A 15,376-nucleotide genomic window follows, 5' to 3' on the forward strand; every position below is an offset into this window, starting at 1 on the left:
AAAAAAAAAAAAAAAAAAAAAAAAAAAAAAAAAAAAAAACAAAAAAAAACCAACAACTAGTATTTACTAGAAATCAATTTGCAAACAGCAGAGACTCGGAAGTTTTTCCTATTCTAACAGGGAGAGATTGTAAGGACTCTGATAAAGGCTGCAGGGGCTGGCTCCTCTGACTTGAAACTAATCCACCAAGTCTTTTTTACTATTTGGAGCTCCACAAAGAAGAGAAACTGCTAGAAGTGGAATCAAGCATTAGTGGACAAGGTCAATGAGAAGAGAAGATATGAATAAATGCAGGGGAGGAGACAGAGCCAGAATATCTTAGAAAAGAAGCCACCATACTTTATGTGAAAACAATAGGCCTGGGAACTCAGTAAATTTAGAAAATCTATCTGAACCAAGCCTCCTTCTAAAAATTGAGAAAATTTAAATTCACATAAAAACAAGTATCAGAAAATGATTGAGATCAAACAATAATATTTGCTACTATCTCTACAATAAAAGCACACCAGAATGACGTGCAGAAATCAGACCAAACATTTAACATACCATTTTCAAAAAGAACTGAAAGACATTAAAAAAGAATATAAGACACAAAATAATAACATAAACCAGAATTAGAGAAATTCAGAAATGAAGTTAGAGATTTGGAAAAAGAATGGGGAAAATAATTAAAAACTAAAATCTTGAAGGAGTGAAAGAGCAAAGAAACACCACTAGTAAAACTGTAAGGGAAATAGAAAGTGGAAAAAGGCAGATATCTAAAACTAAAAATAAAAACAGATCAAAAGTATTGAAGAATGTACTAAACATAAACAAGTACAATCCAACACACATATATAATAGGTGTTCTTGAAGAAAAAAAAATCAAAACAAAGGAAGAGAACAATTACTTAAAACTAAGTCATTGGGGTGCCTGGGTGGCTCAGTTGGTTAAGTGTCCAACTGGCTCAGGTCATGATCTTACAGTTTGTGTGTTTGTGCCCCACGTCGGGCTCTGTGCTGACAGCTCAGAGCCTGGAGCCTGCTCCAGATTCTGTGTCTCCCTCTCTCTTTGACCCTCCCCTGACTCTGTCTCTATCTGTCTCTCAAAAATGAATAAAAACTTTAAAAAAATAAAGACAACTATAACTCATTATAACCTGCTAAAAATTTGATATTATTTAAAAGGTATATTATGTTCCTGAGAATGTCCACCCATAACTACCAACACAAAGCTACAAGCTATATTCTAGTAAAATCACTGTACTTTAAAGAAAACAAGACGTTGGGCACTGAGAGGGTAAAAATACAATATGTCATTTATAAAGAGTAGAAAATTATACTGTCAATATTTTCCAGCAATGCTTTCTCTCAGAACAGAAATCAGTGAATATTGAAGAGATGCAAGGAAAGAAAATTCCAATATTCTTCTATCTAACAAAATTGACTCTCATGTAAAAGGGTCACAAACACTTATCACCAAGTGAAAATTTATGAAATATTGTCTTTATAAGTCCTGCTTAAGAAATGTATTAGAGACACATTGACAGAAGAACGAGTAGTGAATATTATATATCTAGTTTCTGAAAGAATAAATTAAGTGAGCAGATGTAGTAGGTGACCTAAGAGATATCTCTATCTACCTATCATCCATCTATCTATTGATCTATCATCTATCTACCTACCTATCATCTATCAATCTACCCATCTATTTTATATTCTTGCTAAGGAACATTATATATGATCTCTGTATAGGGTTGTTTGATACATATCAGTATCTATTATGGCCATAAAATTTAATCAGTATATGGATAAAATATGCCAAAATATAACTGGCTTTAGTAATAATAATTGGGAGGGTAGTTTTAGTATTATTAATATTAAATATTAATAATCACATTGATAATGTGATATATCTAAAGTGGAGTAAAGCAAATGAGTAAGGAGATTTTTTTTTCTTTTATCACCTGTATCTTATGCCTAGATTGTGGCCATAAGAATACTATTTCCTAAGAAAACAAACCAAAGGTCATGTAAAAATGAATGATTGCATGTCTGTGACAAATAATGAACAAGCTCAGTTTGGAAAATTTTCTTAAACTACATGACAATGAAACTAGCAAAACTTTAAGGGTCAAGTCAAAAGAACTCAAGGGCCAAATCAGAGAAGAGACAATTGGCATAATGTAGGCCAATCTGGACTTCAATAAAGATAAGAATCACAAACATTCTTAAACTAATTTTATGATGACCTTAATTCATACAATCTTTTGGGGCACCTTGGTGGCTCAGTTGGTTAAGCATCTAACACTTGATTTTGGCTCAGGTCATGATCTCCCAGTTTGTGGGATTAAGCCCTGTGTCGGTTTCTGTGCACAGTGTGGAGCCTGCTCGGTATTTTCTCTCTCATCATCTCTCTGCCCCTCCTCTACTCTCTCTCTCTCTAAAAATAAATAAATAAAAAAACATTTAAAAACCTGATGTTCTGATGATCTTTAAAAAAAAAAAAGAATTGGTCATCTTCTGAGAAAGATAGAGAGGGTACCAATCCATTATCTTGAAACTAGTTAAATAAAAAGAAATATTCAAGAATCTCTCTTGCCTTTCCTGAAGATGATAATTAAAATACATAACTAGATCACTGAAGTTGACTTTTGTCCTGAGTGCATCTGTCAAAGAAAATAAGTAATGCTATAGAGAAGGGAAAATGATATATAAGAAATTTCAGATGAGTAAGTACATGAGGAATTTCATATACCTACGAAAAAGCACCATTCAATGAATTATCATGGTAACAGAAATTGATATAGAATAAAATACTCTTCTACTTCAATTCTTTGGAAAGATATACAAAAATAGTGACAATGGGGAAAATGTTTACAAAAATGGGGAGCAATAAATAATAATGAACTCTTACTTATTGCTGGTAAGTATACAAATTTGACAGAATCACTCTCTAAAGCAGCTTGGCGTTTCCTAGTAAAGCTTAACATATGCATGCTTTGCTTTGAGATATTGTCTTAATACTTCTAGGTATATACTGCAGAGGTTCTTACACATGTGTATCAAGAGATACTTCAAGATGGTTTATGGCAACATAATTCACTATATCCAAAAACTGAAATCAATTCCAGTATCTATAAACAAGAGAATAAATAAGTGGGTGTGTGTGTCCACAAATGAGAATACTATACCTTGGTAAAATAAATGAGTACCTCTACACCTATCATCATGGATGAACTTTAAAAATATAACATTGAAGTGAAAGGAACATATCACACAACAACAAAAATAACATGACTCCACTTATATAGAATGCAACTTCAGCAATATATGTTTGCAAATGTATAGATTGATGGTGAAAACTCTTAACAAGAGTAAAGGGGAATGATTTTTATATAATTTATGATCATAGTAAATTCTCAGAGTGCAACATGTTCAGGGAGAGGCACACAGAGATATGGAAATATTCTATTTATTTGACTGGGTAGAGAAGTAGATAAAATTCATTATATTATTTTCCTTAAACTGTGCATGTGCGAGTATGTGTATGTAATTATAGATTTTTCTCTATCTCTATAAATCTACGTTCATCTCTGTTTCTATCTCTATATTATTGTTATTATTTCACCTGGTTGTCTGTAATATTTATTTCTTTCCTACCAGTTCATGGTTGAAGCATTTAGGAAAATCCTTTTACATCTCTTACTCAACAATGTTTTCTGATTCAGTAGGTGGGGATGGATGGGATACCCCTGTAATGCCACATATGAATTAGGTTATTTAATCCTCATGGGATGTTTCCTGGAAAGTACTATCATTATCCCCATCTTAAGGAAATGCAGGCACAGCATAATTATGTGTGCAAGATAAGTGGTAAATTACTTGTGCAAGATAGACTTCATTTACACATTTATTTTTTTAACCATTTCACTATAGTGCTAGTAAAAATAACACTGCACATTCAAACAAAATGTCCACATGGAAAAACTTGTAATAGTTCTTTGCCTAACAAAGTGCAAACTCTTCATTCTTGAATTCAGAACCCATTATAACATTTTCAATCCACATTTTTAGACTTATAATATTTTTTCAAGCAATTCGAATAATGTTGTTCCTCCCCTCTCTCCTTACGCTCCCATCCAGTCTTTGTTTACCATGTTCACTCTTCACAGGATACCTTCTTCCTTCCTGTTATCAATAGCTGAAACTAAATCATGCACCCATCCTCTCGAATGCCACTTTCTCATGAACATCACCATTAATTTCTTTTTTTCACATGGCCCTTTCTTTGTCTCCTCTATGCAGTATTTTTGGATTGCCCCACTTAGATAGTCTCCCTCCTCCCTCTTAGTTCACATAAAACTTTGACTTATCAATGTTGGAATTCAACATGATTCAGGGGCTTGTGCAAGCTATGTCTTCAGTGTTCATCTCAAACTGGTAGAGATGAAAGTGAAACATTTCTGCTCACATACTAGAGGCACTGTTGCCAAATGGAAGGCTTCTTGAACCAAGTGTTACCTGAAGGCTTCAGACCCTGAGAAAAGATGGAAGTGGTTCTCCTTTGGTGTTAGGAAGTGAACCCGTGGTTTAAAACAGTCAAACAGACTGTTACCAAAAATCCCATAGGGTAAGCCACATTACCAGTCTAATTATTATTGTCCCTAATGTCTTTGTGTATATGACATTGTGTTGTTATGCTAATACATACATGTAGATGGTGTTTTATAAGAGTTCATTCTACCTTAATAAAGCATTAGATATACTAATAAGTAAGGGATATGATAAACAAGAGCATACGTTTTTGTTCCTCATAGAAGGAATGGTTCTGAGACCAGCAGCATCATCTAGAAGCATATAAGCAATGTCCCCTTCAGAACTCCTGTATCATACTCAGCTTTTTAACGAGGATCCCAAGTGCTTTGTATACACTAGCAACTTTGACAAGCTCTGGGCCCAAATCATATGCTCCATTGTTTATATTAATTATTTATAGTTAGATGAGCACTTAATTGGTCAAAATCCTACATAAAATACTCTTTGTACTTAGTTAGAGATATGGAAGTCATTAAAGAGCTGAAAATATACCTGACTTGTTTCTACATAATCCATTTTATCAATTCCTCCTGAGACATAATGTAGCAATTTCAATAACCTTTCTGTTTATTTGCAACCAAAGGATATAAAAATACACATGGGTAGAAATATGATTTGTTTCTGGTTTTGTTGACAGTCACATGACTTTAGGCAAGCCAAGATAAAGTATATCTGATAATATTTTCTTAAAATTTTCAGTTTTTACTTCCTCTATTGGTCACAAAGTCATACTGAGCATTGTGCTAATTCAAAGAGACCATAGCTTCTTTATTTTACTTCCTCTGGCATGGTACAGGTTTAGTCATGAGCTCTGTAGCATAGCAGGTTGATCTGGGATGCATGCTAGGAAGCTTTGTAAGCTTTAATTAATAAGTCTTCCCTCTTTACCTCAGTGATTGAACATCAGTTCTATGTCTAAGCCGAAGCAATGAAAATCATTACGTAGGCATTCAAGGACAAACCCTATAATTTCAATTCTATTATTTAAATCCATGAATGCAATATATAACTTTTCAAGAGAATGAATGATGATTTTAGATGATTCATTAGGTATCCAGATACCATGACACAATCCTGTTAACAAAATAGCAGGCAGCAGGATGAGTCTCAATTATTTAGAAACCAAAATGAAAGTGTGTAATCAGAATAATACTCATAGTGATCACATCTTAATTAAAATATATTTATCTTAGGTATGTACTTCATTTCTTTTTAGTATAATATTCATCAGTAGTGTAAAAACTATAGGTTATGACAGTTTCAAACTGTTTATAAGTTTGAAAATTGAACAGAATCAGGAAGTGTTTCTTTGTGAAAATTGTCTGGCTTTATCATGATCCTTCAGTATTAGGCATTACAAAATGGACATTAAAATATGTAGTCATTATTCAAGATTACTTTCTCTGTGTCACAAAGATTTGAATCTAAGAAACCTTATAAAGATGATTTATTTTTAGCATCACTGAACAAACACATAGCTATTTAGTTATTTTTAGTAAAATTTCTTATTGAGGATAATTTATTAAAGGGCTATTTGTCAACACTTTGCAAAGTAAACTAAATACATTTTATTTAATTGAATTTCATGAAATTTTAATTTAGAAAGAATATACATGCTTTTAATATGCTTATTTGGAACTATTATTTTTAGGGGGAGCTATTATAATATAAACAAATGCATACTTATATTATCTGTTTGGCATAATTTATATTGGAAAAAATCATCAAAGACCACATAAAATAATTTCTACAAAATGAATAATTAGGTAGTTTTAGTGATTCTGGAAAGAAAAATAAAGATTGCATTTTCTAAAGAAAATGCTACTTGTAATTTTTTTGAGTTCTCCTTGACCTCTGTGTCTGAGATTTTTGAAGTAAGGTGATTTATGGCAAAAACAAGTTTGAGGAAGCCAAGAATTTTCACTCTCTCTACAACCCCACATTACTAAATAAATCAGCAACCTCTATTCTTCGGTGGTTAACAAAGCATTATTTATTATTTTCATTTTACTATGCACATGGAATATACTATTCTTTCCCAGCGTCATTGTTAGTACCATGCTGTAGATCCATTTGTTAGAAGCTGCTCTAAGGTTAGTTACTAAGTGACAAGTCCAAAGCCAATATAAACAATAGTTCTATTTATTTTAGGCTATTGAATGTGAACCAAAGTTTCTTTCCAGATCTAGTAACTTTATATTTTAATGTATTTCTCTTCTACTTCCCAATTAATCTCCATTAAGTTGAATACCTCTGGTATTCATAAGCTTACCTCCTGAGATAAAACACAGGGGAATGCTTCATAAACTAGATGGTGCTATCAATGGCTGGGTACCGTTTCACCACTGGTCTCATAGTGCAGAAAGCAGTTTGTGCAACAGGGAATCATTGGAGAACAGAGATGATAAAAAGTTTTGAGAACTGAGTCTTGGGTTCTTCAAGTATTTAGAATATGGGATGATGATGAAAACCCAAACAAAGGCAAGAGGAAGAGCAACTCATGAAATAAGAACCTAAGGCTAACAGTCCTTCTGAAGAAAGACTTTGGGCGGCTGAGGGACCAGAATGCCGCCCCAGGACCCTGAATGCACCAGTCCTTAGGAACTCATAAGATGATCCTTCTGCAGAGACACGTTGAGAGCACCGCTAGGAAAAAAGTCATCTGAACACACACCAAACAATCTCTGTTGCCATTTATAGCTGCTTGGCTAACATAAAAATATTTTAAAAACTGCTAAACACACTCTATAACGTTGTATAAGCTATGAGGAATATGACAATAGACGTTATCTCAGACAATTTGAAGACTGAAAATCATCCTACTATTCTTGAATGTATTATATCTGAATCAAACTGCGGGCAAATTCATTGTGCCTGAGTTGTCACCATGAACCACTTTATCAAAGTGAATCTGATTATACAATACATAGTCTGTGTTTTTCTTTAAAATATAAATTATAATATCACGTAAGAATTGCAAGCAATGCTACTGCAGATTCTAAAACTATACACAGAATAGTTTTGCTACAGCCTGTATTTTAGTGGCATTCTAGCTTGTTTGTCAACATTTGAAACTATCAGAATTTTGGGTTTTAGAAGAACAGTCAAGTAGTTGAAAACATATTGATGATAGTGTCGGTAGGTTTGCTCTCCATGGGGCTAAAAGAACAGAACTTGTTTTCTTCCACTGGTGTTTAGAACCTGTATCAATTGGCTACTCTGAAAGGATGCCCAGTGTCAAGTGAGGTAAAATGAAGGTTCAAAGTCATTTTGATCCTACAATTCCAGGTTACTAGTGAAATAACCATACCTACACAAATGAGCCAAGTTTAATACCATGAAAAACCATAGAGTAAGTTCCCATAAGATTGGAATTTTTCAATCATTTTAATGAAATTAAAAACATTTTCTGTTTCCTAAGAGTAAACACTGCATAGTATAGATGGCTGCTTTTTATAAGAAACACATAGGTTCTCATTTCATTATAGCCACCAGGTAGTTTTAAAAGTTAAAATGTTGTTAAATTATTTGATACCATTGGTGATGAAAACAAAATGATACCTAAAAGGTATATAAATATTTTGATAGTAATACCTTGCACATTAAAGTGTACAGTGCCCTCTGTTTTCTAAAATAAACATGAACAAGAACAGACAGAACATCAGGTCAAGGGATAATTAGTAAAATATTCATCAACTTTATAAGTTGTCATAAATGAAGCTAAGTCACATTTGCAGAACACAATATTAGCATTATTCCATGTAATCCTACATGGCTAATTACATAAATACGTATTAGTATGACTTTCTAATCAGACATTTTTGAGGTGACAAAATGAACTGTATTCTAGTTAGGTTATTTATAAAGAATACACATCAGTGTAAGGAGGAAGCAATGGTGCATTTCAAGTTCTTTACTCAATGACACCTGGTAAACTTTCTAGAGCACTTGAGTCTTAAGTCATTACCATCTAAAAGTAGGTCTTATATGGAAACCAACTTGACAATAAACTATTTAAAAAAAATAAAATATACAAATTAAAAAATAAATACATAAAATCTATTTTCTCTGCTATGAAAAATAAAATAAAAAAGAAGTAGGTCTTAACTTGCTTTAGCAATATATCAAATGAGCCAAACACAAGGAAAATATGATCATTCTGTATAAAAATAGAAACATGACCTATGCATTGCTACTTTCGCTGCCCCTATTTATTTCAGCCTACTATCCACAGTGGTTTCCTAACCACTTATTAAAAATTGAAAGGCAACAGCTATAAACTCTGAGAAACATGATAGGCAACCCACTTATAGCAGTTGTGGATTTTTTTTGAATGTTTGCCTGAAGTTGCTGAAAACCCTCTATATCTTAAATCTCTCCAATTCTGATAGATAGCTGCTTGCACCATACCTGTCCATACCAGTAATAATTGAAAACAAGTTTTGAGGTAAAAATTCATTCTTGCCACCTTGACAAGATGGTTTGTGAGAAAATTATTAGTGGTTGAATATCCCCCACTATCTCTACTTCTCTTATGAAATAAACAACAAAGAAAGGGTTATCTATTAATACATAATGAGTTCTTGAGCTTATAAATAACTCCCAGAGTAAAAAAAAAAAACCCTATAAAAATGCTAATTCTACACACACACACACATAATTTATAGATGAAGTTTCAACTTCAACTATTTTTTATAATAATGTTTATGCCTTAAAACCGTACTAATAGTCAAATGACAATAAAATTATGGTGCATGGAAATACTCAAGATAGAATGAAAATGAAAGATTAACTATTATTATCCTAATAGATAAATATCATAATTCCAAATACAATGGAGGACACTTTAACTCTTAGTGAAAATTATTTTTTTCCAGTGAAAACCCTTTCATTTTCATTTTCTACTTCCTCCTTTTCTTATTGTTTTGTCCTAAACAACAAAATATAGAGAAAACAGAAGAATCAATCTGATAAAATATATTAATACCAGTAACAAAAACACATATCTGACCTGCCCCTACAAGAGTAAAAGACACTTAATTTTCACAAAAAAATTGCATTAATACGTAAAGAAATTTTGTGGCCATTCATTCAATTGCTGCTCCAGTGTACTAAATCCCATCTATTTGCTTTCTTTTTTTTAAATTTTTTTGTGTTTATTTATTTTTGAGAGAGAGAGTGCACAAACAGGGGAGGGACACAGAGAGGGAGACACAGAATCTGAAGCAGGCTCCAGGCTCTGAGCTGTCAGCACAGAGTCCAACATGGGGCTCGTGAGATCATGACCTGAGCCAAAGTCAGTCACTTAACCAACTGAGCCACCCAGGCAACTCCCATCTATTTACTTCCTATGTTAAATTTATTTCTGTTTCTAACAGGAACACATATTTCTTTATATTAATTGCCCTTTAGATTTTGCACCTCTCTGGCTTCCATTTTTTTAACCAATATATTTGCCTTATAAAACAAGACCGTAGAACGAATGGGGTATTGATGTTTGAAGCATGTATAGTGTTCTAAATTTACTACAAGAAGTGAAAAGTAAATGAATTCTTCTCCTCCCAAAGTCATGAAAGGACATGTCTCACAGTTCCAGAGCAGCCCTTAGTGATTTAGAGGGAAACTATCAGGCTAGCCTCCAGATAGGGTAGCACAGGTCCAGAAAATTACTTTATAAAGGAATCACCTTTGGTATGACCTGAGATAAATGAAGAGCTGGAAGGTAGCTGCCCTGGGTACATTAACTTTCATACTTCTTTCTCAGTTGGTAACTTTGGTTGTCTGGCCCATCCGAACATCTGCATATGCCTCACAAGGAAGAGCCAATATTCCTCTTCTTTTAAAGTGAAGAAAAGAAAACAAAATTCATCTGGTGACTTTTTGTGGCCATTGTCATTTGGAAGCTCCTCTTTTGTGGGGGTGACCAGTCCAGCCATACCAGAAATGGTTTTCAAACCCACACAACTGCAACAAGGCAAATGACTGCTGAGAGTTTTTTTGGGAGAACAAATTCCTAAGAGTTAAATCTAAGTACTATCCCACTATGACTAACTGTATATTTAATTAATTTCTTTGCAATCTGACTATGATGAAAACCTGGTAAAGTATCTTGTATATAATGGCACAATATGATGAAGTTGCAGAATTTGATTATTTAGTAGAGTTTACATATCCTAGTTTGACAGTATTTACCAATATGCATTAATAGCCACCCCAATAGTTATTTCATTCCCTGGGGACTATCTGCCTTTAAAGCCTTTAATTCTCAGAATTGGTCCTTCACTAGTCTTTCCAGAAAAAATAAAAATGCCATTTCCGTTTAAAGCCATAAGTTAAACATAATAAATCCCCCAAGAATACATGTCCTGAATAACTTAAAAAGGAGTTCATTTTCATTTCCAGTTCCATTTGCATGCTTCTGAATTCACTGTCATTATTACTTTACATTCATAATAATAATAATTATCTTCAATTATATTTCAAAATTGATTCTTTAGAAGTGATGTTAGAGCCATGCACTTACAGTCCGTGATTTTCAGCGTCCTCTTGACTTCTCCACTTCCTGATCCCCCACATCCATCTTCATCATCACACTCCCCGCTGACGTGTTCAGCCATGCCACCGCCACTGCCCATCTGGAGTTCCCATTTGTTGGGCTTGGGTGACCTACTCTGCAACAACTAAATATGGATACCAAAATCATGTATTAATGGCAAACTCAAGTCATCTAAGGAAACGATTCAGAAACGTATAGATATTAGAATGATTTTCTTATGGGGCTCTACTATTTTGGTGAGAATACCTTACCAAATTAAGTCTGTAAGAAAAATTAAAACACTAAAATAATAATAAATAATGAGCAAGGTCTTACAGCTATAAAGATCTACAATTTGCTTATCAGTGATGAAGCTTTACTTGAGGCTTTGGAAAGCAAATAAACCAGGCCTTCTGGCTCATGGATAATTTGGCTGGAGAATCTTTTGTCTCTGAATCAACATGTTTAAGCTTGGTCAATCTGACTCTGTCATTCAAACTCCAGGATGACACAACTCTCTCTGCAGTGTACTGGTCGATACTACTGTGTTGTGCTGTAAGCCAACAACCCAGAATTTCTCAAAACATAGTATAGCAACATTCTTCAAGAAATTATTCTGTTAAAAAAATGTAGAACTTTGCATATAAATGTGTATATAGCTTTAAATTTTCTTGGATCAGATGCATAGTCCAATGCATATAGCATAGAACTGAACCTCAGAACAAAAGATTTAGATCATATTTCCATTTCTACAAATCATTTAAGAAATTCAACCAACTTCATGGTTCTTGGTTCTCAAGTAATTCATTCACTAATATGAGCAAAATGGATGGAATAGCCATTTCTCCCCACAGCACAAGAGTGATAGTAATATTTTTGAATAATATTGGAAATGCCTGAACTCCTTTTCAAGAAGATGATGTCATGAATAATAGAATATTTTACTCAAAGCTAAGATGAGTGAAATGATTTAATATGTGGCATATACTCCTGTAAGGCAGTTTAGGAGAACATATGACCAAGCATGAGCACTAGAGGGTACTGCTATATTATGAATGAAATGTACCACTGCTGAACACTTAATGGGCATTAAAATTTTGGGGGTGCTTCATGAAAGTATTAGGGTTGTTTTCTAGATAATGGTATTGATTGGCAGATAATAATTAAACACGTAGTCCAATGACAATATTTCATATTGGAAAACAAAGGGTGAAATATCCTCAGTACAACTAAGATGAATATGTTTAGCATTTAAGGAACACTTACATTAAAGCAGCTGGACTTTGAAAATTTATAAGTTTTCAAACTTAAAAATAAAATTAGGTCACACATTGTGAAATAGTATAATTCTTTAAAATTAATTTTTTTCCTAACAAGAATGAAATGGTAAGACAATTTGACAATAATTTAAAAATTCTGGTCAGAATTTATTTCTATCTATTACCATCTCCTAAATGTGTTAATAGATGTTAAATTTTAAAAGATATCTCCTCTGATTCTCCTGCATACTCTTCCAAACAAGAGATTAACATTCCATAACACACCCCTTACTGAGAAGATCATACTCCGGGGAACAAGCCATCTTATTTTACCTTTTCTCCACATTTCAGTTTCTCAGCCTCTTTACAATCCCTCTCACTGTTTCCAAGCCCCTGAACATGAGACATAGTCAATTTCCTATGACCAACCCATCAAAATAATATCCATAATTCCATCTGACCCATTCTCCCAAGTTCCCAATAATCCTATCTCCCTCTGATGGGATCAATATCTCTGGGTCCTCTGCATGAAAGTTCTGCCTTACAAGGTTCATTTTCTTCCTTCTCAATCATCATACATCCATAAATGTTTATTTTCTTTCTCACAACCCTAATAAATTTACCTTGCAAAAATCCCCAATACATTCCTAATCAACAAAAAGCAAGCTTTTCTCAGTAGGATCCTTATTCAAACCCCACATCTTTTGGATTAAAGTATTCCAATTTCTTCTTAGCTTGATCATCTCTCTCCTCACACTTCCAGGAAAATTAAGATAAATGTTTCAGTTAATAGCAGAAACCTCTGTTCTTCCTTTGTAGTCTCTTTCTGGGAATCCCTCCCGACAGATTGTGCTCTCAGCTGTATACAAATTACACGCAAGTCCTTATCTGCAGCTCTTGCTACAATACTTCATCTCTACGCGGTGATTGGATATAAAAATGTACTCTACTGCTTTGTATCTTAAAATAAAACTTTCATCTCCACTCTTCACGTATCATTACAACTTCTCTTCCCAACCCCTGATTGCAGGGGACATCATTCTTTCCATTTACTACCACCAAATTATTTTCCCCAAATCAGTACTTTCACCATGTCATTTCTCTCTGCCTTTCTGCTCTTTTTGACCCTTAACAGTCAAAAACTGCTAGTTCTCAAATATCACTACAGATAGACAAATAGAGAAAAAGATCCTGTGGCAAAATGGTTGTGAAATTCCTATGATGGCCCCTTCTTGATACCCATGAACTAAAAGCTCCTAAGAAACCTCAAAGTAAGCAATCTTGTTTAACAGTTGAGATTCACCTCGCATTTTCCAAATTTACATAAGCAAATTACCACTTCCCCTCACTCAACACCCACTGACACACATTTGGAAATGGGGCCTAGAAAATACAGTTCAAATATAGTAAAAAAATGTTTTTGTTGTTAATTATGTCTAAGCACAATCCCCCAGCACCCAAATTCTGCCCCAGAGCAGTCAATTTGTCACACAGAAACTGTGTGAATTTATGTCTATAATTTTGTCTGTGCTTGTTTCATAATCTTCTCACTTTCAACTCTTGTTTTTCCTCCACATAGAATATCTCCTTTCTTCTTTTGCAACTCATCATATTACACCTAAATCTCAAATTCAATCTTAAGTAACTCTTTTCTCACTCCATACATATTTCTTGGATCTTTTCAATCTTGTGTACCATTCACAGGCACTCAGTTAACTTTCTTGAGCATCGTGGTGTCTTTCTGACATCTTTCTCAAAGATGAGACGATGATCTAATCACATTTATGCTCCCACTCATGACTAGAGGGATTTCCACATTATAGATGCTGAGTAAATAAGCTTTAATTCATTTGCAATTTGAAAATGACTTATTAAATATATCCTGTCTTCCATGCCCTTTATGTCTAATTTAGGAAAGTGCTTTCACTTTTACTCAGATCTTCAGAGGCCATGATATTCTAGAATAGCTTTTGGATTCATGCTTATTGACTGGTAGATGAATTCACTTATTTATTCAATGACATTAATCGAGTATATATTATGCAGCTCATACATAGTTTGAAGGATATAATTCACATCAAAGGAGAAGGCATAGTCAGTTCTTAAAAGGTACTCAGTATATATTTCTTTTTAAAACTTTTAAAGTTTATTTATTTTGAGAAAGAGAGAAAACATGAGTCTGGGAGGGGCAGAGAGAGAGAGGGAGAGGGAGAGAAACCCAAGCAGGCTCTACACCATCAGTGCAGAGCCCGACACTGAGCTCACACTCATGAAACATTGAAATCATGGCCTAAGCAGAAACTGAGAGTCAGATGCTTAACTGAGTGAGCCACACAGGTGCCCCTATATTCCTTATTTCAAAGTTGGACTATAGGAATATGAAACAAAGTAAAATTAAAGGAAATAATGTGAAATAATGTGAAGCAGACTAACAATTTAGTTTTGTCATCTTGTCAAATTATTTTTCTTGTTAATCTTAATCAGAAGTTCATCTCATTCCTGAGCTCCTGGAGGCATGTAACATACTGTTTAAATAAAAAGTTAACATTGAAGGATTATGCCAAGAACAACTTACCCAAAATATTTACATTTGCCATCCTATTAGCTCGATAGAAAGGGGGCATTCCAATTACCTTTTTAAATGAAGACCTAGGAATAGAATCTAGGGTCAAAAACTTATTTATATAAAATATTTATTTTTTTTCTAGAGCAGGAAGGGACTTTGGCTTTATGATTTGGGTCACCAGGCAATGAAATATCCCCCTGTTCTTTCATAGCAAATCAGCTCTTTACAGTCCTCTCCTCCTCCAAAGCCTGGGAGGCAGCACACAAATCACTCCTTCATCAGTCTGTTGGTTCCACCTTCATGGGCAAGTGTTATTTCACATACAATTCTTAAGCCACTTTGGAGAAACATACACAGCTTCCATCAAAGACAAGACTTTCCTCATGTCTTTAAGTAAAACAAAACAGTTTCCACATGTGCACATTTAAAACAACATAC

General features: G+C 33.8%; 1 protein-coding gene across 1 annotated transcript in view; it reads right to left on the reverse strand.

Annotated features, from left to right (window-relative positions):
• GPC5 (glypican 5) overlaps positions 1 to 15,376 on the reverse strand; it is a 1,368,124-nt gene that overhangs the window by 724,791 nt on the left and 627,957 nt on the right. The window contains exon 7 of the mRNA XM_077780101.1: positions 11,102 to 11,258. Within this exon, the coding sequence (XP_077636227.1) occupies positions 11,102 to 11,258 (157 nt within the window). The remainder of the gene's footprint in view (positions 1 to 11,101; positions 11,259 to 15,376) is intronic.

Source organism: Crocuta crocuta, unplaced genomic scaffold (assembly GCF_008692635.1).
Source record: "Crocuta crocuta isolate KB4526 unplaced genomic scaffold, BGI_CrCroc_1.0 scaffold188, whole genome shotgun sequence".
NCBI classification, from domain to species: Eukaryota; Metazoa; Chordata; class Mammalia; order Carnivora; family Hyaenidae; genus Crocuta; species Crocuta crocuta.